The sequence below is a fragment of the Volvox carteri genome, assembly GCF_000143455.1.
Source record: "Volvox carteri f. nagariensis unplaced genomic scaffold VOLCAscaffold_13, whole genome shotgun sequence".
Classification (NCBI taxonomy): domain Eukaryota; kingdom Viridiplantae; phylum Chlorophyta; class Chlorophyceae; order Chlamydomonadales; family Volvocaceae; genus Volvox; species Volvox carteri.
Window position 1 is genome coordinate 1,724,840 of NW_003307556.1, and position 27,449 is coordinate 1,752,288.

General features: G+C 54.8%; 6 protein-coding genes across 6 annotated transcripts in view; 2 read left to right on the forward strand and 4 right to left on the reverse strand.

Annotated features, from left to right (window-relative positions):
* The window catches only part of VOLCADRAFT_89660 (uncharacterized protein), a gene marked incomplete at both ends in the record, with an annotated part of 8,663 nt that extends 8,126 nt beyond the window's left edge, over window positions 1–537 (reverse strand). The window contains one exon of the mRNA XM_002949274.1: window positions 46–537. Coding sequence (XP_002949320.1) covers window positions 46–537 — 492 coding nt within the window. The remainder of the gene's footprint in view (window positions 1–45) is intronic.
* Window positions 538–1,078: 541 nt separating this feature from the next.
* On the forward strand, window positions 1,079–2,333 carry VOLCADRAFT_89661 (uncharacterized protein; the record flags this gene model as incomplete). Its single annotated transcript, XM_002949152.1, has 2 exons — window positions 1,079–1,571; window positions 2,311–2,333. The coding sequence occupies 2 exons, from the start codon at window positions 1,079–1,081 to the stop codon at window positions 2,331–2,333; spliced, it is 516 nt and encodes a 171-aa protein (XP_002949198.1).
* Window positions 2,334–4,248: 1,915 nt separating this feature from the next.
* Window positions 4,249–5,695, forward strand: VOLCADRAFT_74166 (uncharacterized protein). Its single transcript, XM_002949153.1, has 5 exons — window positions 4,249–4,454; window positions 4,540–4,636; window positions 4,842–4,907; window positions 5,154–5,206; window positions 5,395–5,695. The coding sequence occupies exons 1-5, from the start codon at window positions 4,348–4,350 to the stop codon at window positions 5,519–5,521; spliced, it is 450 nt and encodes a 149-aa protein (XP_002949199.1). The 5' UTR covers window positions 4,249–4,347; the 3' UTR covers window positions 5,522–5,695.
* Window positions 5,696–7,246: 1,551 nt separating this feature from the next.
* Window positions 7,247–19,335, reverse strand: elg4 (acetylglucosaminyltransferase; the record flags this gene model as incomplete). Its single annotated transcript, XM_002949275.1, has 23 exons — window positions 19,178–19,335; window positions 18,889–19,009; window positions 18,444–18,488; window positions 17,963–18,044; window positions 17,348–17,472; window positions 16,220–16,308; window positions 15,764–15,833; window positions 15,327–15,469; window positions 14,966–15,046; window positions 14,434–14,480; window positions 13,918–14,049; window positions 13,558–13,622; window positions 12,569–12,773; window positions 12,112–12,222; window positions 11,801–11,910; window positions 11,324–11,470; window positions 10,647–10,822; window positions 9,918–10,078; window positions 9,434–9,552; window positions 8,720–8,904; window positions 8,408–8,448; window positions 7,720–7,831; window positions 7,247–7,381 (listed from the first exon to the last, which is right to left on the reverse strand). The coding sequence occupies exons 1-23, from the start codon at window positions 19,241–19,243 to the stop codon at window positions 7,247–7,249; spliced, it is 2,568 nt and encodes an 855-aa protein (XP_002949321.1). The 5' UTR covers window positions 19,244–19,335.
* A 700-nt stretch (window positions 19,336–20,035) lies between these two features.
* Window positions 20,036–22,805, reverse strand: VOLCADRAFT_104265 (uncharacterized protein). The gene is made up of 8 exons (XM_002949276.1): window positions 22,746–22,805; window positions 22,577–22,610; window positions 22,327–22,399; window positions 22,171–22,239; window positions 21,689–21,936; window positions 21,281–21,514; window positions 20,748–20,910; window positions 20,036–20,587 (listed from the first exon to the last, which is right to left on the reverse strand). The coding sequence occupies exons 1-8, from the start codon at window positions 22,775–22,777 to the stop codon at window positions 20,310–20,312; spliced, it is 1,131 nt and encodes a 376-aa protein (XP_002949322.1). The 5' UTR covers window positions 22,778–22,805; the 3' UTR covers window positions 20,036–20,309.
* Window positions 22,806–24,220: 1,415 nt separating this feature from the next.
* On the reverse strand, window positions 24,221–27,020 carry sec22 (R-SNARE, Sec22-family). The gene is made up of 8 exons (XM_002949277.1): window positions 26,693–27,020; window positions 26,386–26,626; window positions 25,942–26,088; window positions 25,591–25,667; window positions 24,985–25,406; window positions 24,775–24,891; window positions 24,507–24,612; window positions 24,221–24,413 (listed from the first exon to the last, which is right to left on the reverse strand). Exons 1-5 carry the CDS (start codon window positions 26,798–26,800, stop codon window positions 25,320–25,322), a joined length of 660 nt encoding a protein of 219 aa, XP_002949323.1. The 5' UTR covers window positions 26,801–27,020; the 3' UTR covers window positions 24,221–24,413; window positions 24,507–24,612; window positions 24,775–24,891; window positions 24,985–25,319.
* Between the last annotated feature and the right edge of the window lie 429 nt (window positions 27,021–27,449).

Consider the following 27,449-nt stretch of genomic DNA (forward strand, 5'->3'; position numbering starts at 1 on the left):
CGGCAGCCTGAACCTAAAGTCCGCGTCTGGGGGCACTTGCCGTACTTCAGCAGAGCTGAACCTATCGAGGTCGGCGGAGGCCGCACTGGTCGCCGTGTCGGTGAAGCTCCCGAAGTGGCGGATGACGCCGCCGCCGCCGCCGCCGCCATCGCTGCCGCTACCCTCCGCCGGCAGGACAACCTCGGACACCTCGAAGCTTTGCCGCGGCGCGACGTCGCGCCGCCGCGTCCGCGCCGCCGCCGCCGCCGCCGAATCGTCATCATAAACGGCCACATCGACGTCGAAACTGCCCCCTCCACCGCTGCCGCTGCCACTGTCCCCCACAGCCGAATCCTCCCGCGGGTCTCCAGGCGGCGCCGCCATCGGCATTGCGCTGATTCCCGAGGCCAATGACAACGCGGGCTCCATCTCCGCCGCCGTCGCCGTCGGGACGCACCCCTCACCCGACGGATCCACACCGACCCGTGGGTCCGCCCCTGCATCGGGCCCTTCTGACAACAGGTCCAAGGGCTCCATGGGCACCATGGGCGCCGCCATTGGATGCAGGCGGGGCGTGTCGAACTCGGGCTCTTGGTCCACGTCCCCCCAGAACGCTGCTGGCAGCGGCAGCGGCAGCGGCGGCGGCGACGGCGGCGGCGACTGTTGCGTTGGCGGTGGCGGCAGCGGCGGCGGCGACTGTTGCGTTGGCGGTAGCGGCAGCGGCGGCGGCAGCGGCTCGAGGGATGAGGCCTGTGAGCTCCCGGTCCCGAGGTCCACATCGCTGGGCGCATCCGCAGCTTCAGGACTCGCCCCTGAAAAAGGACCCATTGGGGCATTAGGGCCTTCCTCCGCATTGATCACTCTAGCGGTGAGCCCGCCGCCGCCGCCGCCGCCGCCGCCGCTACCGCCGCAGATTGGCGCCTCAGTGGCTGGGTGGGGGTCAGGATGGACGGCAATCGTTGCTACGTTGGCGCTTTCCGTGCCGGAAGTGAGCACCGCTACACCGGGGGATCCTCCGCCGCGGCTCCTGCCGCCGCCGGGGGGATCACCGACTGGCTCGGCGTGCGGCCCGCTTTCCTGCAGAAAACGGTCCAGTAACATGCTACCATCAATAACGGCGGCGCCGCCGCCGCCACCGAAGCCGGCACGGCCGGTACGGCGTCGACGGCTGCTGTCGGCCGAGGCAAACGCAGCCACGTCCGCCGCGCCGTCGGCAACATCCACGCCGCCTCCGCTGCCGCCGCCGCCACCGCCGCTGGCGCCAGCTTGGCGATCAGCTCTCAAGCGCGATCGGACGCTACCCCCCATCAGCGCAATGGCCGGCTCACCGAGATTCAAGGTGGACGGCACCGACAGAGAGGGACTTGATCTGCCGCTGCCGCCGTCCCCTAAAGCCATGTACGGCATCCGTACATCACCCGTGAGACCGTTGCCGCCGCCGCCGCCACGCGACGCCGCAGGGGGCGTCGTCGTCCCCTCGACCAGGGCCGCCCCGGGTCCCCCTCTGCGACCGGTCGCTGCTGGCGGTGTTGTCGGGGCTTCCGTCTGGTGTACTCGGGGGCTCCGGGGGGCTCTGGGAAGTGCTCTGCCAGGTGTGTGCCCCGGCAGTAGCGGTCCCGGGGCGGGGGATCCTAAACCTGGCAGGCGGGGGTCTGGACGAAGAGGGAGGGGAAGGGAGGGACATCGGAGCCGCAAACCAGCAATCAACAACCGTATGGATGTATGGATGCATGTACGTATGGGTCGGTCCTCGGTTGCGGCCACAACGGCGGCGGCGAGGGGTTTACAGGGTGGCGTGGGAGAAAGCGAAAAAGAAGAGAGAGAGAGAGAGAGAGAGCTGTGTTTGTAGAGTGTGTGTTACATCCGCTGCTTGTACAAGCAATTATCACCCTCGTCAACTTCTCAGTGGATCGCTCAGGTTCCGCACCCACCACCAGCATCCAACGGAATCTGCCGGGTCGACAGCGGCCCAACCCCGTTCCTGGTGTCTCGCAGGTTAACCTTATCCCAGGTCACCACCGTCCATCAACTAGGGGCGCAATGCCTTTCACCATCGGAAGGACTTTTGACTCTTAACGGGTATCGATCCCGGGATCATCCGGGGGCAATGGTCGCGCCTTACCAGTGGTGCCAAACCATCATTTATGTATGTATGTATGTATGGGAGGATTGTGGCACAGGCCACCGGGAGCTGATCTGGTCGCGGCTGTGCCGATCGGCGCACTTTTAAAGCTTTGTTAAAATTGCACTTCAACGCCTTGTTTGGCGCCTCCAAGGCTCGCCACAGTGCTGCAGCACACCTCAAAACAGGTCTATCAAACACTCTCGCAGGTGGTGCGCTTGGTGGCGTTTGATCGGGTAGGATCGACCACCTGCCAACAGCTCCGGCGCGGACAACAGTGCACTTTGGCAATCTTTGCAGCCACAACTGCAACAAAATTCTATGTTGTCACAGAATAAAAAAATTGTCGCTTTTGACCCCGATATAATTTATAGCCGTTATAGAGTCCGCACTGACCAGATCGATGGCCCCCTGTGCGTTCCGCAAAGGCGGCGGAGCCTTGCGCGGGGTCGCCCGCTTTAGAATCCATTAGGTTGATTTAAAACGGGCCCCGCGCGCCGGCCAACTGAGCTCCTCTTTGCGTTATTTTTTTATGATATGGGCCCCTGCACAGGTGGCGAAGCCAGGTGAGGACAAAAGTAAGAGCAGGACGGACCCATGGTTCCACCAACGTGACACCGAAGGGCTGTGAAAGACAACGCAACGCACGGCCCTGATTCCGTTGCCCTGCTGCAGCTATTTCCGTTAGTTGCCTACCTACGCAAATTTCTATACCGAGAAGAAGTGCTGATGGGCCCACTTCCGTGGTTTCAGAAAATCGGCAATCAAACTCGGAACACTTCAGCGTAGACCCAGAATCAGACGAGAACGTGACGTAGTTGTATTTTATGACGGAATTTGATTTGTTATGCGTGAATCGTTACTTGGCGGCTCAAGAGCAATGTTAGACGTCCTTCTGTACTGAATCCGATGACGCAAAAACTCCTTCTACGAGTCCTCACCCAGACAAAAAGAATAGCGGGGCCGGAAGTATGCGAAAGAAAGCATGTATGCTTACAGAACGGTATTAGGAGCGATGGCTGCTCAGGTCAGGTTCACGCCAGCCACTATTCCAGCAGCCCGTGCACCGTAGGTGGCGAAACGTTTGTGGAGGCAGCGTTGGGAAAAAAGAAACCTTCTGCAGGCCTGAAAAAGGTTAAATACAGGAACGCGTGGCCTCCCACCCCACCTGACTCTCTATGCCGCGCAAAAAGTGCAGAGGCGTGTTGTCCCAACCGACCCAGTACCATATCCTACATAGACAACAAGTCTGCGGCAACGAGCGGCAATCGCGTAAGCAAAGGCTCGCCAGCAGGGGCTGTTAACATGGTCGGGTGAGGTCTGAGGTGTTACGTAGCCTTAACGGAACCAGCAAGCTGAGGGAAAAGCCAGCACCAATTATGCATTTTCCAATTATGCACTATCGTGCTCTGTCATATATTCAACGCAGTGGCCACGAGGGGCTCAGCCATGGGACAGGGTCGCGTAGTGCGCAGCCAAGCCGCTCGAGATGAACACGGTACAGCGCTGATCATCAGTAAGAGCAGGACAGCACCCCGGAAGGAAAGAAAGTTGGACATTTAGCTCGCGCTGCGGTGGCCTCTTGACCTGCCAAAATGGGTTCGTTGCATTCTCCGCTTCTAGCACCGCAGCTTGCGCTGGTATCATGCTGGTGCATCAATGTTGCTATCATGCTTGTTGTGGTCAACACCTGCAGCACCTGCTGCGTCACAAATTTGCACCCCTGCCCGCGGGTAGGATGGGACCCGCTATGGCGAGGTGGGCCTGGAGCTTGTGTTTGGCGATCGCTTCATGCAGCTCAAAACGCGCCATCTGTTCGAGAATAGAGGCTTGGGGGATGATGCGAGGTGGATTTTCAGTTTCAATCAGAGGGCTGCGGGGTCTGGAGTTGTACAAAACCTTTTCGTATGTTACGGTTACGGGACGTTACGGAAACTGGTGTCTACTTTGTGCTGCTTCTGCTTAAATTTAGGCCATAGCTTCAAATAGTCATCTTTCGAGACGGCGTGAGGAGGAAACTCAAATAACTGGTATGAGGACGATGCAGGGGATGGGCGCATGGTAAAGTCTAGCTCCGAGACCCAAAGTTTGGCAAAGTTGTGCTCCGACAACCTATATGACAGTATTAAGTTTTTTCATGTGAACCCCTTGGAGTATATTTGTCTGTCGCCTCGATTTCAAGACAGGCCAAGGCAACTTTAATTTCAGGCCAACAATTACGCGTGCTACACTCCAACTAAATTACGATGAGTCGTGTTATCCACGTTCAGACCAAGGAGGAATGGCAAAGCCACTTGGCGGAGTCGCGGTCCTTTGGTGGGAAGGCATTCGTCGTTGATTTCACTGCGAAATGGTGCGTCGCTCACGCAAACGTACCGTTGCTACTTTAACCTGCATTTAGATCTAATTTAACTTTGCAATCATCCTCCCTCTTGCAGGTGCGGACCCTGCCAGCGCGTTGCACCCGTCTATGACAAGCTGTCAAACGACAATCCAGGGCTGACATTCCTGAAGGTGGACGTGGATGAGCTACAGGTCAGATACCAGCCACAGTGTCTGGAAACGTCTGGGTGATACGTTTGATTCGGTATTGTCGTTCCGGCGCCTGAACGGCATATGTCATGTCTATGCCAAGCCTTGAATTACTATTTTTCCAAGCTAGCTCGCTCCTGTCGGTATCCTCGATGGCTTGCCGTCCCCCACCCCCGGCTTTACGTGCTACCACTACCCGCTTGCGCAGGAAGTTGCTTCCGAGTGCGGTGTTAGCGCCATGCCGACCTTTATGGGGTACTTCAATGGCGAGAAGGTTCGTGTACGGCGACATGAGACTTTGTATGCTGCGAAGCTTAAGGGACGGTCGTTCGGGTTGAGGCATTCGATTTGTGGTACAGCTTGCGTACGACCCACATCTGACTGTCGAAGCCAACAGCTTGTGGATGTACCCTACGACCCCTGTGCGTTCCTACTAATTGGTGGGGATCGATTACGGTGTTATGAACTGGCACTTTTGCCACTGGACTGCCTTCCTGCGGCTCCCTGCTCATTTTATCAGGTCGAGACAATCGTGGGAGCGGATCTCGCGAAACTTAATGCCCTGATCGCCACGTAAGCATTGTGTACATGGGTATGGGGAGGACTTTGTCTCATGCCAAAATTGGACGGTTTTCACAAAGGATCTTGTTCCGTTTTGACGCATTTGCTCGTTGAGTGCGCGTTTCCGTAGCCTCGGCACCTAAAGACCATGCCGATATGCAGCATGTCATGATGTCATGTCGTGTGTTATGTGCTTGCAGGCTCAACGCCAAGGCTGGCGCTGGCGCGGGTCAGAAGCTGGGCGGGGAGGCTGCTGCGGACGACTCTCCTGAGGCGCGCCGTGCGCGAATGCTAGCTGCAGCGGAGGCCCGCAATAAGGCCGCATAAGTTCACGCAGCCAGCTTGTGTGATTTGCATGAACGACCGAGGCATGGCTCTGCTGCTGCGGACTGCCGCTGCATGTTGCATGATGATACACGAGGAGTGCTGTCTGAAGAGGCACCTGCATCAGTCATGGACGTGTGTTATACACTGCATATTTGTAAAATCTTCGTTGCATTCAAATTCTTCCTTATTATCATCTATGTGAAGATAATGCACGGTCGGCACAATTCTCTAATCTGGGTATTACCTCCCCAGGGAGACGCGGTTGCGAGCCTTCAATGGAACCATGAGACAGATGGATGAGGTCTCCTATGTTCAGCTAAGGTCACCACCAATGCTAAGGTCACCAGCAATAACTGGTGTTCCGGCGAACAGGATGGCCTACCATTTGTTTAGAACACTAGGTTGACCGAATTACTGATGAGTAGGTGTTGCGCCTGCTGTAGCAAATCGTATATGTAACCCAGCCATCCAGCCAGCAGGTGAGTAGGGTGAAGACAGAGCCTCGAATTGGTTTAGTGACAAGCTTGCTCGCCAACGGACCGTAATCCATGCCTCATGTCTGTGCATGCATGACGACGCAAATGCCGACGAACAAGATAGTACCACTTACACACGTATACAGCTTTGGTTGCAGGGTTTAGAAGTCCAGCCAGAGACTAACCATGGTATTTAGCTGCTCAAGATGGGGAACTGAAAACGTCGTGGGCATTCAGATAGAGAGAGAACTGAAACGAAACCAGTTATAACAGCCTGATGTCCAGGCCAGGCATCACACGCTCCGTAAGGCATAAACAAAGCATTTCCCTTAGTCCTTGGTACGCTGGCTGCTAGGAGTGTCCACCAGCGCTATCTTGGGTACACACAGGAAGCAACCTCAATGCCGGCAACCACCTGGAGAGAGCCATCTACACGATCTACACGTCTGCGCAGCACGAACCCCGTTTCAAAGAACCAAAACTTGTCATAACTTTGTAGTCTATGAAAAATATAAGCTTCAGGTCAGACGAAGGCTTTGCCCTATTGTCCCGCCCACATCAGATTTATCTGACACTGCACAAGTCATCCCGCACTAACGATGCGATCAGATGGACCAAAAAAGAAACATCACACACCAGCCACAAAGAAGTGTGATGTCGTACCCCTTTTGGGCCGTACGCAGAAGAAAAGGTAACCCCTCGGCTGCTTTTAAACGCCGGGCTCCCAACCCACTTTTGGCATCTTGCAGGCAAGGATGCAAAATACAACCTAGCTCGTTGTGCAAGACACAACGCCCCGCAAAACCCAAAAACCTACAGCTCGCGAGGTTCCACCACATAATATTCCTTAGGACTATCATACGGCTCACCAAGTTGTCAATGGTAAAAAATAGTGCTGAATTAATCAAAGGGGAAAATACGTTCACCGTTCATGCTGCATGCCTTCGCAGGGTCATGTTTTCCATTACGGAGTACAGAAAACAGTCCATTATCCGACCGAATAAAATTTTTATGTTATTTATAACTCAGACGCACTAGCTAGGTCACGTGTAAAGTTTGCGGCATAAAATTTGCCGCGCATTCCCGCAATCCAAACTAGGCCCTGCCACCGCACAAAGTCATCGTGCACATTTTCATGGTGGCGCCGCTGCTGAAGTGCGTGCGCAGGTAAGTTCTCCTGCACAACAGCTCAGCCGCTTCGCAGTGTTGCGCATCGGATTGCACATCTAACCCACCTCCTGTGCCGGCTCTAGGCTGAACCCGGGCTAGCCTCAGGCCCGCGAGTATCTGGTATGCGGCTATGAAGCCACTGCAGGACGGTAGCGAATGCGTCGTTGTAGACTGGGAAGTTGTGCACGGGCTGGTAGGGGTGCTCGGGCGGAACCTAGCAAACGAAGCATGTGTTGTGGTGCAGCCAGGGGGTTTAGGTTTAGGAGCGACACGGCTTAGGAGGGACACGTGAGCGACAGCTAGACAGCTTAGCACGCTATCAGGCAGGGATCCGGATGTCGGGCAGGGCCGTGGGATTTTCAAGTGCCGTGGGATTTTCGAGTCAGCGGCATGATTGGCGGTGCCAATTAGTGCGTGGGACCAGCGCGCCGCAGGCACCTAGGACAGGTGTCAACAGTAGGATACAAGGAAGCCACGCACAAGGAACTTCAAGGGTCATGGCATGGCGTACAAACCCTTAGTGATCCGCCCTCTTGGACACAGCAGCCGCACCTCCTTGTGGCCCTCCGGCATTTGCAGCTTAATGTCGTCCTGGACCCGCAGGTTACGCTGCGCGATTCCCCGCATCGCTGCATGAACTAGAGGCCCGTGACCGTACGCGAATCTGCACGGTGTCGGTTTCCCGCAGTTGCGAGATGAAGGGTTTGTCAGCGTTTGTTAGCACCACCAGTGAGCGCACACTTTGTAAACCTTAAAAAAAACTGTGGCAATCAGGCCTTTTGCGTTAGCTGGTCGTCATAGAGTAAGTTCACTAAGGATAGGCCGGGGCTCTAGTACCCAAAGCCCGGTAAGTCGTTTTACCGAGGGTCGCATACCCATATATTTCGTAAGTGCACGACGCTTATATAAGAGGCTGACGACATCGATGTCATGACTCGAATATTAGGTCGAACGCTGCCAGGAAGCTCTGGCCGATGTGTACCATTACCGTTCGAGCACAAGCGCTCGTGGCCAGCTCATGCTAAACCGCCGCCTCTTCATGTGGCGACCCACACACCAATCACGCGACATATAAGACCCGCCAGACGACGTACGTCCCGATCTGATCTATGCTCCAACCAGGAGCGCAGCGTAGTGCGTGAGCACGATTGGTCTTGTAACCCGCAAGCAAAACATGTGCAGCTCCCGGGCACAGCATCAAGGATGCTTCCCACCCCCTCCCCCCTCCCCCGGGACGCACCTGTGCCAAACCAGAGACAGTCGCCGCTGCATTCGTGCGATCTGCGATCCATATAGGTGGGAGAGGAGGTTTAGTATCCTACTAAATCTTAGTAGGATACGCGCGTGAGCAGCTCGCAACATCTCAGCCCCATCTCACCCCTGCCTAAACATCCCCACATACAAGCGCGCGAGGCATATGTATGACCAACAACACCGCTATTGGTGCCTACCTACACACGACTAAGCGCCAACAAATGATTTTCTTTCCGCTCTTGTAGATCGCATCTGCGTGATCCAGTCTTGCTGTCCTAACAGTCTTGCCGTGCTGTACCTGGTCGGGCGAGATGGCCGTCAGGAGGTGCGGCAGGTACTCGTTGAGAGCCGCCTCCGAGATGCGCAGGGAGAAGGAATCCACATCTATAATGCTTTCAAATAGGACGTGCGTGTTGTCCACGATGATGAGCGGCAGACAGCCATGAAGCACGGCGTCCTCGAAACGCGGCGAGTAGCCATCGCCTGGACATGTTAAGTGTATAGCAGTAATTCGGGGAATTCGATGCCTTGTGGCCGCGCGGGCGGAGGGCCCGCAACGGCATAAGCATCGGGAGTGCGCTGGGAAGGATGGACAAAGCACACCGGGAAAACCCAGATGGAACGTAGGGACAACAAGGGGCTCGGAGCGTCGCAGCAGTAGCAGCAGCTAATGTACCGCAGCTGTTCCGTTGCGGCGTACACATGCGTGGCATACTCAAGGCCTGCGCACGTGTCGTTTACATACGCACCGACAGGTCAGGGCGACCCCTCCGCTACCCGGGACCCACCAGGGACGACCCCTCCGCTACCCGGGACCCACCAGGGACGACCCCTCCGCTACCCGGGACCCACCAGGGACGACCCCTCCGCTACCCGGGACCCACCAGGGACGACCCCTCCGCTACCCGGGACCCACCAGGGACGACCCCTCCGCTACCCGGGACCCACCAGGGACGACCCCTCCGCTACCCGGGACCCACCAGGGACGACCCCTCCGCTACCCGGGACCCACCAGGGACGACAGCGCAGAAGAGCGATCGCGAGAGGTGCTCCCCATAGCTCCCTTGGATCTCGAACTGCTCCCCAATAAAGATACGGTGCTTCTTCGCCCATTCGTTGTCGACCGCGAGCCTGCGAGCACGTAAAAAAAGCAGGAAACGCTCATCTAACTAACTAACTAACTAACTGCATAGTTGCTCCAGTACCCCGGCGCTCCAACCAAAGCTCAGGCCTTTCCCTTCTGCCGTCGAGCAACTAGGTACCATAAACCTGCAGAACACTAGGACAAGGCGGTCCGCCTGCATTTCCAGCCTTTGCATATCTAGATATTCTCCAAAGGTTTATTTCTGCTGGTTCAACGACCGACCCCCATAAGCCCGGTACAGGTCCCAGGCTAGCACACCACACCACTGCCGTCCCAAATCCTCAAACAAAAAATCCCATAAACGTAGACATTCCCAATACCCCCGTGCCCACACGCCCGATCCCTTACACACTTGTACAGCTTCTGGCGGATTCCTCGGCTGTAGTTGGGCTCTCGGTGCTTACCCACATCGCCCCGCAGGTACAGCAGGATGTCCCGCTGCCGGGGCCAGCTGCCCAGCAGCGGCGACTGGCTGAAATGATCGGGCGTCTTGAAGGCGGGGATGACCAGGTCCTGCACGGCGGCAGGACGATGCACCATGTGGCCAAACAAGACGGCACACAGCAAAGGGTGCGTCGAAAAATGCTGCGCATTCGTCCACAGAACACTAGCACATCACAACGCCCCTGACGTAACCTCCGCAGCGTGTCACTGTCATAATCCTCATGACGAGTCCCCTGGCCTGTCCTGGCATGCACAAACAACGGGTATGAAGCCCCATCCGCTCTTTGCAGCTCACCCTTGTCTTCTGTGCTCTGGGCAGGTTTCTTTTCCTTCCCACCCTGCAGCTTCTGCACCATCCTGATCCTCTAGACTGCGCACGTCCCTACTCGCATCCAGCTGGCCCTACTCCCATCACCCTCCGCCGCCAACCCGCCCTTTATCTGTGGAAAGGGGGAATCACTCGGGACTGGTATGCATGCAATCCAATTCAACAGCCAACACAATAACGCGCCACCCGCAAGTGTTCATCGACTTATGTGTTTGTTGGCTCCCCCCAAGCGAGGGACCCCGCTCCACAGCTCCACGTCCTTTTCGCCTCCAAACCCCCTAGCCCTGCGCCTCGTCAGTGCTGCTGTACCTTGCGCGGGTCATAGCAGGGATGTCCCTGGTAAAGTGTCTTGACGTCCTTGCCATCCAGGACACCCTTCCACGTGATCCCGTCAGAGTAGTTGTCAGGTCTGTAGGCGGTGTTGGACGTGTGATTCAGGTCCATACGGCCCCAGTGGGTGAGCATGATGGAGGTTTGGTAGATTTCTGGGGGGAGGATATGGGAGCAAGGCAGCCGGGACAGGGACATGTCAGGCAAGCATAGGCGCCATAAAACTCGCATAAATGCTTTCAGAAAACATGAAATGCGAAATTGGTGACGGAAGAGAAACCCATGCTGCACAGACATGTTTGTTCGCAATCACCAACCTTGATGAGGAGAAGGGAGGGAAGGGCCATGGAACGGAGAACGGAGAAAATCATATTGGCGCAAGATTGCTCAAGATGGTGCTAAGGACAAGAACGACCGGGCAGGTTAGCAATACAGGGTTCAGGCGCGCCTATCCAAAACATCAGCATTACACCTCGCGCACGCAAAAGCCATAAAACCAATGGTGAAAGACGGACAGTGAGAGAGCTTCGCCTACAGCCGTTGTGCTCTCCCTTGGCTCCGTTCCCCACACCCACATCTGCCGTTCCCGGGGCCCTCGCATGCGTGTCTGTCTGTCTGTCTGTCTGTCTGTCTGTCTGTCTGTGTGTTTTCTCTACCTGTGGGCATGTAACACGCCCCCTCGTCATGGTTGGTCATCCAGATGTGGTCCCGGCCGCCTCGACGGTCCCAGAATGGGAAGTTAGACTGGATCCACGTCTTGGCCTTGAGCCACAAGTTTGCAGCGTTTGAGTAGCGGTGCCAGGCTGCAGCAGCGCGGATCACCAGCGGACAGCGAGGTGTCCATGTAAGTCAACACGCAATTCGTTGCCAGGAGCGCTGGGCCAGGAGCACTAGGGCAGGCTGGCAGGAAGGATGGTATTTGCTTCAACTTGCTTGAAGCGGGCGTCAATGCAAAGCAAGGCGACGCGATGACTCCCCCGGCACAGAATTTAGGATCGGAAGTGCCGCTGGGTAGCTGATCTACTTAAGGAGACGCACCGGCCGATACACAACACGCAAAAAGCATGCTGTTTGTTGCTTTTTGATGAGACCAGCGATTAACAGGTTGCTAGTGCTAAGGCGGATGCACTTACAGGTTGGGGCTCCGTAAAATGGCATGTCAGCCCAGCCATTAATTGGCCACATCCAGCAGGTGTAGTAGACGGGCACGTAGAAAAAGTCGGCCTCCTCCGGGTCGAACGTCCTGCAACGGCCGACGGCAGAATTGGATGCAGTCAAACCGGGTTGCCGGGCGCGTGTACCGGTGCCACCACCAGTATTCATCCCCTGCATTCTCATGCACACAGTAAAACGCCTTTGTATACGCTGCGTTTAGACGTTTAGACACGAAGTAATGTTCCGTTTCCCTCCGTGCGCCATTGTAAAACCCGAAGTCCCCCGGCACCTGTGCGGGCTGATAGAGAGGACCTCATGGAAATACGCCTCCACTGAATAGGTGTCCGCGTACAGCTCCGTCCGGTTACTGGGAATAAAGCGCCGATAGCTGCAATGCTCACTGCGGCAGATTAAAGAGGGTGCGTGAGTAGAAGTGCATCGAGCGGCGCACATCGAGCACATCAAGCTCATTATGCATTTGGACATGGCCGCAGTGGCATTAGCATTAACAAAAGCGATGCGGATCAAGCACGATTCAGGCTCGAATGCACTCCTTGGGGTGCAAGAAAACACACCCTCTGCTCGTGTGCATCTCCACACACGCGCTGCAAGAAGGCTCCTGTGCGGCAAAGATATGTAAACAACAACCAGGGCACCTCTCAGGCTCATCGTCTTCCCTGCTCTACACGATGTACACGACGTCCCGCGCTACCCAGCGAGCCCATGAATGCTTATAACGCTCTCACTGGACGTTCTTGTACTGGTGCATGCGGCTGGTAAACTCTGGTGGCATGTCGTAGATATAGATAAGCGGCCGCATGCGCCCGGGAGTATGCTGCTCCCCTACAGCACTGCCCGTCCCGGCGGCGCCCTCGCTGTTCGGTGGCTGAAGCGCCGCCGCGACCACGGGCATCACCACTGGCTTCAGCCATGGTTTTGCATCCTCCAGGCCTGCAGCAGCACAGCGGGCACGGGATCGGGGGTTAGGCAGACTGCTTAGCTTGAGTTTCTGCATAGTTGCGTGTGCGTGTGTGTGCATGTGTGTTACACCTCCTAGAGTTGTGTTACTCTCCGATGGTGTAATGGGGGCCCATACCAGGAGCACTGAGGGGCCCCCCAAGGGCCTGCAGCCTAGGGCTGTCCTAAATGATAAAACAAAAACGCAAAAGAGAAACTCTTATCCTCCTGCCACTCAACAAGAGAAGAGAAAAGAAATACATGTGTCTAACTAATTGCGCTACTCAAGACTGGTAAGCCACGTTAGCTGCGCCTGCCATTTCTGACCCTCCTGAGCCATACACTGTGAAAAAGGTTCGCCAACGTCAGCTGGTCAACCGCTGCCATCAATCACCACATCCTTCAGAATCCACCTGGATCCACCAGATCCACCTGGAACCCGACAGAAAGCCCCCCTGCATGTGTTACATGCACGGCTTAAATCTCGCAAAACTTGCAAATCCTCTGCTCGCGTGCGATTCCCCCCCATAAGCTCTATTTACTTCTGGCGGCCAGCAACATAGACGAAACCGCACTAGTGACCGATGCATATGGACAGGAATGAACATATTGACATACGGCAACCAGCAGCTTGCCCCGGCTGCTTTCTCAAACGGTAACCCCATCTAGCACATCTTGTACTTCTTTAGCCATCTTTATGCCTGGTTGCTTTCTCGTACGAGATGAAGCCGACATGCAACCCAGTCAGCACTCATGCTCCGACTTGACCGAAGCGCACCTGGCTCGAGCTCTTCACCCGCCTTTTTCCTGGCACACTCGTGGCCGTACCAGCCAGGATGGCACCTGCCGGCATGAAAGGGACAGATTTGGTGTGTAAGGCTGTGTAAGCAAAAAAGCTGTTAGCTCGCAGCAAGGAGTGCATCACGCAGCTGTCCGTAGCCCTTCCTTGAGCTTAGAAGATGGAGCATTAAGAAAAGGGTTGCGGATGGCCCTTTACCAGTACCGAGTGGGCGCAGTGCAGGGGGTCTACCACTACTAACTCCTCTACACCGGCTCCAGCGACCATTTGCCTCGCTACCATTCGTCAGCCAGCCAGCCAGCATTGCTCGCCCATTGCCGCCAGTCGCGCCATCCTTACCGGCAGTAACCCCCGTCGCATTCGCCATGTCCGGTACACTGGTTCAGACAGACATCCTCGCTGACAATGTCGCAGAACACTCCGTGTAGGCTGTCAGACTGGCAGCCCCGAAAGCCACCGGCGCAAGCACCTCTGGACGCGCGGAATGAGAACCAAGAAAAAAGGTGCCGGTGTTGTGCAGCGGGCGCTTACAACCAGGTCAAAGCATCATCACCACGGTGGCGGGAAAAATTTGCAACAGGGATGTGCCGTCCTGTGAAATCCCCACCGCGCCTCTGCCACCTGCCGAGCATGTGCTACTGGTATGCGCCAACGCACGACGGGTTCGGCCTGGACCATTAATTGCAATGCCAGGGGCCCCCCAGAACATCAAATCATGGAGAAGCCCCTCGCCCCAGTTTTCCCTTAGCAGTATTTTCCCTTCCCTCTCTTCCCTTCCCTGTTGAAGGGGTGGAAAGCAGCTCCCCGGTACACCCCCAAGTCCCGCAATCACACACAAACCGCGCCGCTCCTCACAGTATGTGTTTCGGCACGGCGTCAATGGTTTCCGCGTTGCACCAGCTCTGTGCAGCGAAAGTAGAAGGAAGACGGCGGGGTGGGCAAACGGGTGGCATCTAGGCAAGAACCAGCATCGGTACGGGGATCCCGCCCGTCCATGTGCCTGTCCTTCCTAGTCATGCCTGTCCTTCCTACATGCCCAGAACTGCACTACAACATTTCGAGGGGGAAGATGTCTCAAGCCCGAGCATGATATCTCAACCCGCAGGTCCTCAGGTCTTCAGCACGGGCGCTGTATTATTACAGCAATGTACGGAAGGGCTGCCGGGCTGTCTCGCTCCTTATACGTGAATGTCACTTGCCATGTAGCAGCCTTTCCCTAAATGCAAGACCGGACGTGCTTAACCAGAGGGCAAAAGCATGGTCACAGAAGTGGGTGTTGCTGCTGGCCCTTACAGTTGCAGCAGCGCTGCCTACAGGAGGAACCTCTTGCCCTACATTTCCATTGCTTCAGGATACCTTCTCAACTTCCCGAGGCCGGCAGACGCACCTTTTCACCCAACAAGTCATCGATGGAAATACCCGCATTACCCCAATTGTTCTTCTGTAAGACCCCGTCCTTGCCTCGAACCTGCGAAAAGCCGTACCGAGCAGCAAACCAGCTGTATGCCACCCGGGGACGAGAACATCGCGAGAGCAACAAGCAGGCGACAGCAACTCCAAGCGTCCGAAATGAGGAAGAGTGAGCGCTGAAGGGACTAAGGAAATACCCAGGCGTAGCGCACAAGAAGGTGAAGATGCGGGAGTCAGTTTTAACGGCTTGCTAAGGATTGGTGGTGGTGCAGCACGCTGTTTCTCGTCGGCTCAGGACGCTGCTTGGTCCGGAATAACGGCGTCTTACGCTTACTTACCAGGCCAGGCTTGCAGGCCTCCATAATGACCCGTCCGAGTTGCGAATATCGGACCCAAGGTGGCGAATCCGGTGGCGGAGGTTTGCGGCCAAAGGTGGTGTTGGCAGGACACCAACAAGAAGCTCGGTCATCGTCGCAAAAGCCTACAAACGCGTACCGAGCACAACATGCGCTAGAATCGCCATGTCCTTGACACATTCATTTCGCATCAGGAGAGGTTCCGTTGCGGTGGGAAGAATGATTGGAGCCTGGCACACGCATATATTCAGATGCCTGAACAGGCAGCACGAAGGTGCATGACGCCGACGCCGCCTATACATTGACCTACGAATTCAAACCGCTGCATGCAGAAGGACACCATATTTGCGGCAAGTAGGAGGTGGCCCAGTTATTCAGAACTACTCCTTGCTTGTGACCAGCCGTCCGCGCCAGCTTACCTCCGCATCTGGAGGCGCTCCAGCCATCCGCCATTAAATCCAAATCCATGCCGTCGGGGCCAATGGATGACTGCGGGGCAGTAAATCAGCCCCTGATGTGGTGAATGGAGGTTTCTCCGCATTAAAACGCATAAAACTAGGGAGGAGGACCCCACACATTAGGTCTTTTGGGGGGGAGAAGCGAAAGCAGTTAACAAGCCGGAAGGAACCATTGCTACTCCGCAAAGTGAGGACATCTGCGCAACCGCAGCACACGTTTGTACCCCCACACGGAATGGAAAGGTGTTCGTAGGCCACATGACAAAACCTCTCAGACAGCTGGCGCTTTGCTCCATTGACTCCTGACCGCCGAGCCGGTCAGCTCAACCAGCTGCCCTCTTACGGCACCAGACCTCCCAACAGCAGCAGCAGCAGCAGCAGCAGCAGCAGCAGCAACAGCAGCAGCAGCGAGCTTACCAAGATGACATCTATAGGTCCGTCCGCGGCCTTGTGGCCGTTGGTGCAGGGTCGCTTCTCAGGTTCGTCACAAGCAGCACCCTTCCATCCTGGCCGTCGTGTAACATAAAACAGCACATAAAGCGTGGATGGGGGGAAAGAGCAACAGCTGAAGAGGATGGATGGAGGACGCGCAATGCAGGCGCACATGAGAGGTTGGAATGGCAAGCAAGGAGCGAAAGATTAACGTGAAAGGGGATGGGCGGGATGGTCGCAACAGCACACTTGGAGAATGCAAACCTAGATGAAATCAATGCATTTGTGGAAGCGTGTGAGCACACTTGGGTGCACTCTAGTGCACCCAAGTAAGTTGGCTTCAGGGACCGTATGAAAGGCCGTGACGACTTACTGGGGGGGTACCGTGCATGGGGGGGTTCCGTTGAGAGAGAGAGGGTAGGAGGAAGGCGGGCATTGCTTCGGCAAATATGGCATGCACCGATTTAATTTTGGGCTGTGAACAGTTCTGGGGCTTCGGAGCAATCCCGTAAACAACGAGAAGTGGAGAGGAGCAGCCTGGTGCCGTGGCTTACATTGCGTGTCTGTTGGCCTTTTCAGGATTTCAGTATAACGGTGTGAGTGACCAGCTCCAAAGAGCCAGGGGGGTGGATGAACGAACATCTAACGAGGAGAAGACGGTGGAAACCCAAACAGTGCAGCGCAAAGGCAGCTTAAAAAACTGACGTCAAAGGCTGCCGCCATTAAGAGAAGATCATGGATGATGGCGCAGGCGAATGATCCAGGCTGCTGCTACTTATGATGTGCGGTTTCGCAGGGCTGCATGAGCTCCTGCCGTATGGTATCCAGCTACAGTTGCCGCGTTCAGGCCATAATGGGAGTGGGGAGGGCGGCCAACACCAGCTTCTTGCTTCATATAAAGTCGGATCTTAGGGTTTCTGGTAATGGGCTTATAAGCAAAGCTGGACGTGCCGTGTCTACAAGGCTCACACACACACGCATACACATGCACACGCATACATACACACACACGCACACGCATACATACACACACACGCACACGCATACATACACACACACGCGCACACGCATACACGCACACACGCACACAGCCCCACTGACTGACCGACCGACCTGCCGGGCACTGGCAGACTCCAATGTCGTAGTGACAGTTCCCGACCCCGTTGCAGGGCCCCCACTTCGTCTTGGGACAGTCTTTGCTGCCCCGCGGCCCTGGCTTCCATGGGACTCGCTCCTGCCTGCAATTGCAATTGGGAACCAAGGACGCCGCAAGGGGGGGGTCGCCGCCATGAGCAGCAACAATTAAAGTTGTTTTGTGCAAGCCACCCACGCGCCAGAGGGGGTTACAAAAGCCTAGGCATTCCGTAGGCGTGGTTGCCTCATCAGATGAACAAGGAAATGAGCAGCCAGGATCACGAACTGCGAACAAAAAGAAACTGGGTCGGTAGTGTTGTCTGCGTATGTGCCTGTGTGTATAAATAGATAAATAAGTGGGTTTATGACTCATGGGGAAGTCTGCACAGGGGCTTACCAGAGCCGTATCTACACGAGCTATTAACATCGCGCGGGGGCGATTTCGCGCATCGCGTGGGGCGCATATACGATGTTATTCCTCTTCATAAATCGCAAGCCAGGCTTCAGCAGCGCAAAATAATGCACGAGGGGGTTGAAGGGGACCCTCGGCCTGCAGAGGCCTACACAGCAGGCACTTAGGAAACGCGGACCCACCTGAAGTAGTCCTTGCACCAGCTCCCCCGAGTTAGAAGACATGGGGAGTGCCCCTCACTGCGCCCCCGGAACCCCCGGCCGCCTAACCGTGTCACCGTGCCAACGTCGAGTGGATGGGGGTGTGTGCCAAGAATGGACGGATGGGGAGGGGTCAAAATTGAATGGAGGGGTGGTGGTGCCAAGACTGGATGGATGGGGAGATTCAGCTCCGACTGCGACGGCAGGTGCGAGCTTGCTCGAGACTCCATGACCAGGAATGGAGGTGTTGGCGGTAGAAAGATATGAAATTGTCAACATATGGACGGAGCCCAGCGGCGCAACCCTGACCACTTTCTTCCCTTACGCACGGGCACCCCACCTTGCTTGGGCCGTGTTTGACCGCCGATCGACCCAGATGCAGGTCGACCCAGATCTTCCCACCCTTGCTAGTCCACCTAAAATCACCCTGCAAGCACAGACAAAGGTCGATGTCCGTGCGTACCTTTATTAGAAGATTGCGCGTGCAGGATGTCATGGTCGTATTTACCTGCATATGAAACATGTGTGACACAAGGCAGACCCCTCCATTAACGTGAAACTCGCATCTGAAAGGAGCAATACACGGCACGCAACACATGGCCTGGCACAGGGCAGTCTTGTTGGACACATAAGGGTGTTTGGTGTTACCCCATATGCGTTGGCTTGCCGATCAGGCAGTAATGACAGGATCTCCCTGGCTCTAAGGAGGAATGGCGACGCTTGATGCTGCTCAGTTACTCCTGAACGATCGTACGTAAGGAGGCCCCCTCGAACTTTTGAAGGACCGGTTATCGCCTTCCTAATATGCTAGTGGTTTACACGCAGCAATATCCTCAATTCAGACAACACGATAACATGTCGGCCCTGGCCCAGTATGGGACTATGTTTACTGCCTTTAAGCAACCCACCCTGGATGGCAGCTACGCTGCCTGCTTGGTACGATGTTACAAATGCGCCCTCGCCGGGGTTTAGGTTCTGTTCAGACAGCGTCGTCCGACGGAAAATGCCGATGCTGCGTCCTGTGCCTACCTGATGGCGGAATCGGGGTTTTGCAATCGTCTGTGGATCACCAGTGCATAGGAAAGCTGAAATATCCTGAATTACCCAGCTGATTGCGTGTTTTGTCACATGGCACATACGATTTACGTTCCCGCCTACAGCCGGTTAAGCAGACACGCAAGAACAGCAAAAGCTTACACGGCAACGTATTGTCAGGAATATTAAGAAGCTGACCACGAGCTTTAGGGTTGATTCCTGCGACATTTCCGCTGCAAGGTTCTAAAGTAAATGCACCTTCGCTACATTAACGTTGCTACAGTACAAACACTCTCTCATGTGACAAACCACTATTAACGCAGAACGCATTTTGCTAATTGTTTAGAGCACGTCATGGGCAAGAGGCCTGTGCGGTAGCCTGATGTACATGGGTACGGATATGAGTCACCGCGACTAGTATGCGGACGAGCATTGGACTCCAGGGCCGTCTTCCGACGTATATTTCCGATAAACAGTACGAATGCCGCACCACCCACCCACCCACCCGGTGCTCTGGGTGCTGAATAAGGGCCGCCGACCGTTGGGCAATCGCATATGGGTTCAATACACTTCAACGCGGCTTATCCGTGCCGCAAACTTACAGCAACTCCCCTGTCCGCCCCGCCGTATACCCTGGGGCTGCCAGAGAACACATCCAAGACCCGTGTCATTTGACTGCCAGCTTCTTTGCTTAGAGGCTGCCGCGGAGGCACATCTCCAGATGGTCCATGAAGAGAAGGTAGTTGTAAAAAAGCAAATCAGACGTTTCTGGAATAACAATCTTCCCTTCTGAAATCAATCCTGTTGCTCGAGTCGGTCACCTCCGATCTTTGAGCCGACACTCCGTGCAAAACCCTGCACAGTTTCTGCTTTGGAACTGACAGCTTTGGGCAACGCTCGGACAGCTTGCACGCTTCGCAAATTGGTCGCATAAGAGCGGTACACACTTTACTTCTGATAACTGTTGATTCTGTAGGTCTGCACCTTTTACGTCCCCATTGGGTATTGCAAGGCGCATCATTTCACGAACACGATGTTACAATAGCTGCCAACGCAGCTGGCATGTCAACCTCACGACCGAACAACCACCATCACCGTCGCCGCGGCAGGCATGCATCAAAATCGCACGCGGGACAGAGCCCCAGCAACAGGACGTCTTATTATAAACCTCCTTATTGCAGCTCTTCCAGAACATCGACACAACGCAACCCTCGCGTATGCTTGCCAATCACAGGCCAGTCATGCGCCCGCTTTCACCCTCCATGGGGAGGCACCTCGAAAGCAGCTCTGGCATTTAGGCCGGGACGACGTCCTTCTTCACGATGCGCTCGTACACCTCGCGAACCTTCAGGCCGACAATGGTCTGGAAGAGGCCAGTGCCGTTGTTCGAGCCCGGGAAACCGCTGTTCTTCAGCATCTGCTGGGTGATCTCACCGTAGAACTTCGCGCTCGTGTTCGACAGGTGGCTCTCGACGTAGATGAGCTCCTCCAGCTTGTCGAACTGGCCGTCCATCTCCAAAACGGAGACCTCCTGGCCGTACCAGGTGTCTGGGCCGTAGAACATCTTGATGCCTGCAGGCGAGTAAAGGAATGGCCAGTAAGAAAAAATCCGTCGCACGCATGGCAACTGTTATGATGCGGGCTTCAACACAGTCTCTTTTCCGGCGAGGCACCCAGCCCTCCTGACAAAGGACATCCTAGACAAAGGACGTAGCACCCCACAAATACGTGCCTGGGAACGAGCACGTCAGCTTGCGGCCGCAAGGAATCCAGCTAATGGTCGAGCCCTCGTCGAACAGGTACACGGGGTCGAACATCTTGCTGCCCTCCTTCTGGATGAGGCGCACACGCAGGTACTGGCCCTTATCATCTGGCACCAGCTGGGTCGGCAGGACCTGGAGGGTTGGCGAGCAGGTTAGGAACAGAATTAGACGAGTAAACAAATAGACAAGAGTCGCTGAAACGGCTGATCGATTATTCGATGAGCATAACAATATGAAACCGACTGCATGACTGCTTCGAGAGGAACTATTTAAGTAGTATTGGAAAGCTTGTAGGACCCCTGTAACAACACCAGCCAAACTCAGTTTTGAACGCCAATGTGCACGCAGTCAGTACGGCAGGCGCTGGACAATTTGACTAGTCATGCCACTCAAGCCATGGACCTCAAACCACGGGGCTTTGTTCACTTCTTTCGTGCTAATCTTGGCCATTCAAAATATCTTAATTCGAAATCCCTCCCCGGCGACCCTGACGACCACCCACCTGGATGATCATGTCGGCGTCCTTCTTCTGGGGGTCAATGTAAGCATCGAAGTCCGGCTTACGGGCCTCAATAGAGGACTTGATGGCCTGCAGGCTGTGGCCACGCTCCGCCATGTCGCGCTGGATTTTCCAGGCGAACTTAATGTCGTCGCTGATGTCCAAATAGATCTTGAAGTCAAGGAGGTCGGCAACCCGCTTGTCGAAGAAGGGGTGCAGACCCTCAATGACCAGAATCTATAAAGGCAGAAGGGTTGGCCCATCCGGGGAGGTAGTAGTGGAATTCCAAATCTGAAGGTCAGGTGTAAAGCAAAAGCCGAGAGAAGCGCATACACATGCAGAAGCACACACAGGCATGCAGATACGATGAGGCGGTAGTAGAAATGTCCCCACATTAAGAATTATTCTTACGTTGGGAGAGTCGATCTTCTCCGGAGCGTCGATTAGACCAGTCACGTGGTTGTAGATAGGCTTGTCAACCGCCTTGCCCTCCTTCAGGGCCTTGACCTGGTTGTACATCAGGTCGAAGTTCTGGGCCTCAGGAGCCAGGGCGGTGACGCCCTTGACCTTGCGGCCATTGCGATCCAGGCAGTGGTAGTCGTCCAGGCAAATGACAGTGGTCATGTCGCTGATCAGCGTGTTCGAGTCGGGGTTGCCGCCTGCAGAGAGGTATGCGGCAATCATAACATCACTCAAGTCGTGTTGGGTGTACGAAGTGCACGAGGGAATTGTTAAAATAGGAAATAGCGTGAGGGCTTGGCCGAGAATTGAAACAGCAATACCTCCTATTAAATGAGCCAAAACTTGCAAAAGCAAAACTTGCACATTTTTTCCTCCGCAGTATTGCGTGCAGGCGTTACCCTGCAAGAGCACTAGGATTTGCAGCACCTTACCAGCCGGGGGCTTCGGCACACCACCAAAAATGCTGGTCATGCGACGCATGAAGGTCGACTTGCCGCAGCCTGCAAGGCATATATCGGAAACGAACTCAGGTAAGCGACTCGCAACCAAGCCAGCCAAGCTTTTGCATATCAACCTGAACTACGCACCGGAGTCCGCAGCCAGGCCAATCACCACGGTCTTGTCCTTCTGGGCCTTGACCACCAGGACGCGGCGGCTCGCCTGGAGACCAAATAGGATAGACACTTCTTAGCGACGGCGACTGAGGTCGTGAGTGTTGGCGCAGGACTTGCACACGACATTGCGTTTAATTAGGTTCAAAGTATAGACTTAACACCAAAACCAACGCGCGAGCGCGGCCGTTCCCACGGAGCATCGGCAACATTCACCACAACTCACCCGGCTGGCGGTCACGCGGCTCTGAGCCGTAGCCCTGCATGCAAACAAATATTATTCCTTTTAGATGTTGCTAGGAGGCGGAAAGGCTCTGAGGAAAGGGCAGCGACATAGCAGCGCCCGATCTGCCCAACCCTACAAAGTTCGGCTCAAGGGACATACGTCGCTGTACCTTGGGGCAGGGGCGCGCATAGTGAAGGCCATGGTTGTTTCGGCTCGATGCAAACGCACGATAGAGCGAAACGAGTGTGTGCTTCCAGGCTCTTTATCCTGGGCTTGCACGGCTTATCCGCAGTACGGCATAAGATGCACGACCGCAAATTGCACACTCTGCTTTCTGCACTTGCATCAAAGTCTGTAAAATATCTTTGATAGATTTATGCAAGTCTTGAAGCGAATTGAATGGTCTGCGTGACAACTCTGCGCCAAGAGTCACCGACGGAAAAGCCAAATGAAAATCCTTTGATAGATCCTGATTACTGAAGGCAAGCTGCACAATTGATCTCCGTATCGCACAATCTCGCTTGTTAAACCAGTCCAAAGCCTACCAAAGTCTGTTTGCTCGTTATTGCGCGAGAGTTTCATAGCATCATTTCGTTTCCAGGTGGAACCACTCTTAGCTTGAGTAGGGCAGCTGGCTTAATGTCTTAAAAAAGTGCTGACCTTGGGTTTCAGTTGGTGTAGGTCTGACATGCTTCGACAGACTCCCCATGACGGAGAAAGTTGTTTACCTGTGGCATGCATGAAAACCCATGCATAACATTGCTTGCAAGGTCCCTGGTATTCTAATGAACCCTCTTTGCTCACACACGACCTCTGTACGGGGGGCCCTCCCGGAAGTACCTAGCGAACAGCGCTCAGCGAGCAGTATGATAAAAAAAACTGCTCTTCAATTGGAGCTTTAAGTTGCTAATCGCGCAGGAATCCTTAATTGACTGCTGCAGCGCGGCACCCACGTCACTGCTTGATAGTATAGGACGCGTTGCTCGGTCAAGACGGACGTCATGGACGTCATCCGCGTTAACCTTGGAGAGGTGCACTCTTGTATGGTAGCGGGTTCGCCCCATGCCAACTGACGGAAGCACACAAGGCTCAGGAGAGAGCTGAAACACCACATGAGTTGGCCGATGTATTTGTAGAGCTTGCCAAGGCTGGAGAATCAGTTAAATGGACGCGGCTGTCGAAATCGTTGCAGTAGTCTGGCGGTCATTGCGTAATATGCCGGCGCTATTGGGCGCGAGTCCCGGACCCTCCGTCGTAATTCAACGCAGGTCGTAATACGTTTGCTATGGAGACGAGTATTGCACGTGGCACTTGCTACGTCGCCCTGCCTTACCCCACCCCCAAGACCGACACGAAACCCAACCTCGATCCCTTGCACGTAAAGGATGGGGCTCAGTCGATTTCAGCCAATATGAAACTCAGGTTTAGTTCCTTGGAACGTCTTTTGCCAGCAGTATCCTAGCGCTAGTGTAGGATGCAGCTCCCGAGAGTGGCACACTTTAAGCAGGAAACACACATCTTTCACGCCGTTCATGGGCAAGGCCAACCGTCAGAGTGCACGACAACATTCCGTACAGGGCTACGAAACGGGGCTCAGATTCACTTCGCATAATTTAAGAGTTTAGCATTGTACTGTATAGGATCCTCATAAGCACGCTGCAATCCACGCATTGGTCTTACAACGGTGTCACGCCTATATGTCCGTTTGCGACGCCTATATTCAAACCGATATTTTTTGGTAATTAGAAGTTAACCGTGCATGAGTTTTGTCTAGAAGCGGGCTCTGGAGTTTGCTTGGGCCGGTGGCAGGGACGAGGGCAGTGTCTTGAACACAATGGTGGGTGAATTCTGCCGAGTAATGCGAACAAAGTTCGCATTTATATTAGATCTTGTTGACAGGATACAATAAATTTGCGTTTGGTTACTGTAGTCTATGTACGTTCGAGTGAAGCGTCTTAAGACAACATATTTTTTACATGTGGAACCTACCGATACTGTTCTGGAAGTAAAACAAAAGCTTCAGGAGCTTGTCGACCAGGTAGGCCACTTTGGTGTTGCGGACAAGGGCAGGCCTTCGCACCACAGAAGTATGGTTATGACCATTTCGCAGTCCTCTGTCTTTCTGGTTAAGTTTGTGTCCCTTCGCTTGCCGAAACTGATCGCGGATATCCGGGTCGTCCGTCTGGTGTGCGGACGACAGCCTCCTGAGAGCCAACAACTTTACAAGGGCCAGACTGTTCTGGAGGATGCGCGGAAGCTTGTGGATTTAAAGGTGGAGAACGATGATGTGCTGGCGCTGTGCTACCTCCAGCCAGGTAGGTGCTTAACGCTGCCCTACGCTGCCTGGGGCGCTGTGTTCAACGTCGACCCCGACACCGAAACATCTATTTCCCCTATGCCTTGCGCAGACGGAACATTTGAGCCCATTAACATATCAACGTTCGAGTCTGAAAAGCCGGAATAGATTCGGCGGGGTGGCCGCACGACAGGCAATTCCATCCTTGCGGTTGAAATCTCAACCAATAAGCTGCAGCCGCTGTCCAAAGACACAAGAATTACAAGTACGCCTAAGCTACGTTGTCCATCTTCACACTTCATCACCCGCGGAGGGCGCCGGCGCCGTCCTTGCAAGCAAGCGCGATACCCAAGCAGACCAACATGTAACAGCTGTCGTCCCCTTTCCTCTCCCTACATGACGGCCCTCATTCCGACCAGTAAAACGAAAGACTGCACCAAAAGTTTGCTATCTGTAGTACTTGGATCGTAGCCAAAGCACCAACAGCACGACGCCCACTACCACCGCTAATGGAACGTACTTGCGAATTAGAGCCTGCGGACAGGGACAGGGACACATTGGCAATTTTAGCGCAGCTACAAATTATCCCTTACGGACCGTCTCACGGTGTTCAGAGACCTACCGGGGCCAGCCAAGAGCAGACAAGCATCAGCATCACAGGGCCCAGTACGCATGCCATAGTAAGCGCTGGCTGCTTCACGCAGTGAAATCACCTCACCTGTCGATGTAGGTCCTTGGCTCGAGAGGCATACTGTTTCGACTCTGCGGCGAGGGTACTCGACATTTTTGCCATGCCTGCACGGGACAGCGGTACACTGGTAACGGGGACCTTTCACCTGGGCACTTTAGGGTAGTACTATGGCCGTTTCCACTCAACCAAACCCCGGAAAGTGAACCAGAATTGAAAGCGGCTATCGCAGTTCAAATGCAATGCTGACGAGAAAACTAGCCCATGGCATGAGCCCCACCCAGATGTTTGTGTTGCGTGCCCCAGTCACTTAGATGCTACTGCCGTGCCGCATCCAAACTGGTGGCATGTTTCTAAAAAGAGCACGACCGCGGAACTTACTGTCCAGCTTCTCCCCTTGCCCGAGGACCTCCTGGATGTTGCGAGTCATGATCGAATGCACCTCCGCCAAGTCGTCATTAAGCTTGGAAAGATTGCGCTGGGTGCGCGTGTCCAGATACAGCTTCTTAGTTTTTTGGATGAACGTATCTGACGGGACAGCGAAACACCAGGCAACCACAGCACGCCCATGCATCAGGCCAACGGTGCTGCAGCGGCGGTCATTCCCCCAGGACCGTGTCCCCGCACCTCTGCCCTATACAGCCCGCTGGCCAACAACCTCAGTACGCTGCTCTGCATAGTCCCGCCGAGTGGCTAGGAGTGGTGATTACCCTCGGCACATCCAGGATATTCCCAGACACGTCAAATATTTCCCCTTCCCCTCCCAGAGACGTCCCCTTGGACTAAGGAATTGAGCCCGGCAGGGCCGGCAGACACGGTACGTACCGAACTTGATGAAGGCATACGGTCTACTGACAGAGTGCACCTGCTGCCCGTACAGTCGGCTGAACTCGTTTGTCAACTCCTCCAGATATTGGAATGCAAGCTTCTTCGGGTAACCCTTCTCCGTCAGCGTCAAGTAGCATACACCCCCGTCGATCAAGTAATGGAAGGTGTACTTTCCCGACTCCACGGACAGCCTAGCCGCTTGGTGGCTTGGTTGCTGTGAAAATTTCTTGAGCAGGCTCTGCAATTCACCATTTGCGTTGTCGGCAGGTGCAGATCCAACGGACCCTGGGACACTTTAGCCCACCTTCGCCTGAGACTTGTACGCATCGATCTCCGCGTCCTTTTCGCTGTCCAGCCCTTCCGCTAGCGGCAACCCATCTTGTACACGTGCTATGAGCGTTAACCGTACCATGACGGGCCTTAATCCTCCAGCGCGTTTCCAACTCCTGCCTTCGGTTAAGTCTAAAGCCTCGGATAAACGACGAAGCTTTCACAAAGTACCTGGTGAAAAATCTACGTACGTTACAAGATAAGAGCAGCGCCAAGTGCTGTCGATGACATAAACGGTAAGATGTTTCAAGTGCGACTGTTTTAGTTGCATAAAGAAGGAAGCGTTAATGGCATATCCTAGCATATAAGCAAGATCTGCATGACATGCTGAAGTCCATGCGGCTTTCTCAAAGGGATAGCAACAGCCATTTCCAACAGTGACATGTACGATGCGTTCGGTTGGCACTTCACCGGTCCCAACCCTCTATCCAGGTAAGGCATTAACTGATGACAAGCCCTTCATTCTTCCTCTACGATTTCTTTTCTTTATCTAATTTGCTGCAATGGCACGCCGGCACCACGTATTACCCTGACGTGCTGACCCTATCCGCCGCACACATCGCGGAATAGGACCGGTTCCCAGCTTTCACAGCACATCCCCAGGTCTACAATCCCTGCCAACGACAGCAACTGCAAAAGCCGCGTTACAAGAAATGTAGGCTTGTGACGGACGTATGCTTCCACAGCAGAGCCCCCCAAGGACACAGGCAAGCAAGGCAAGGCATCAGCGT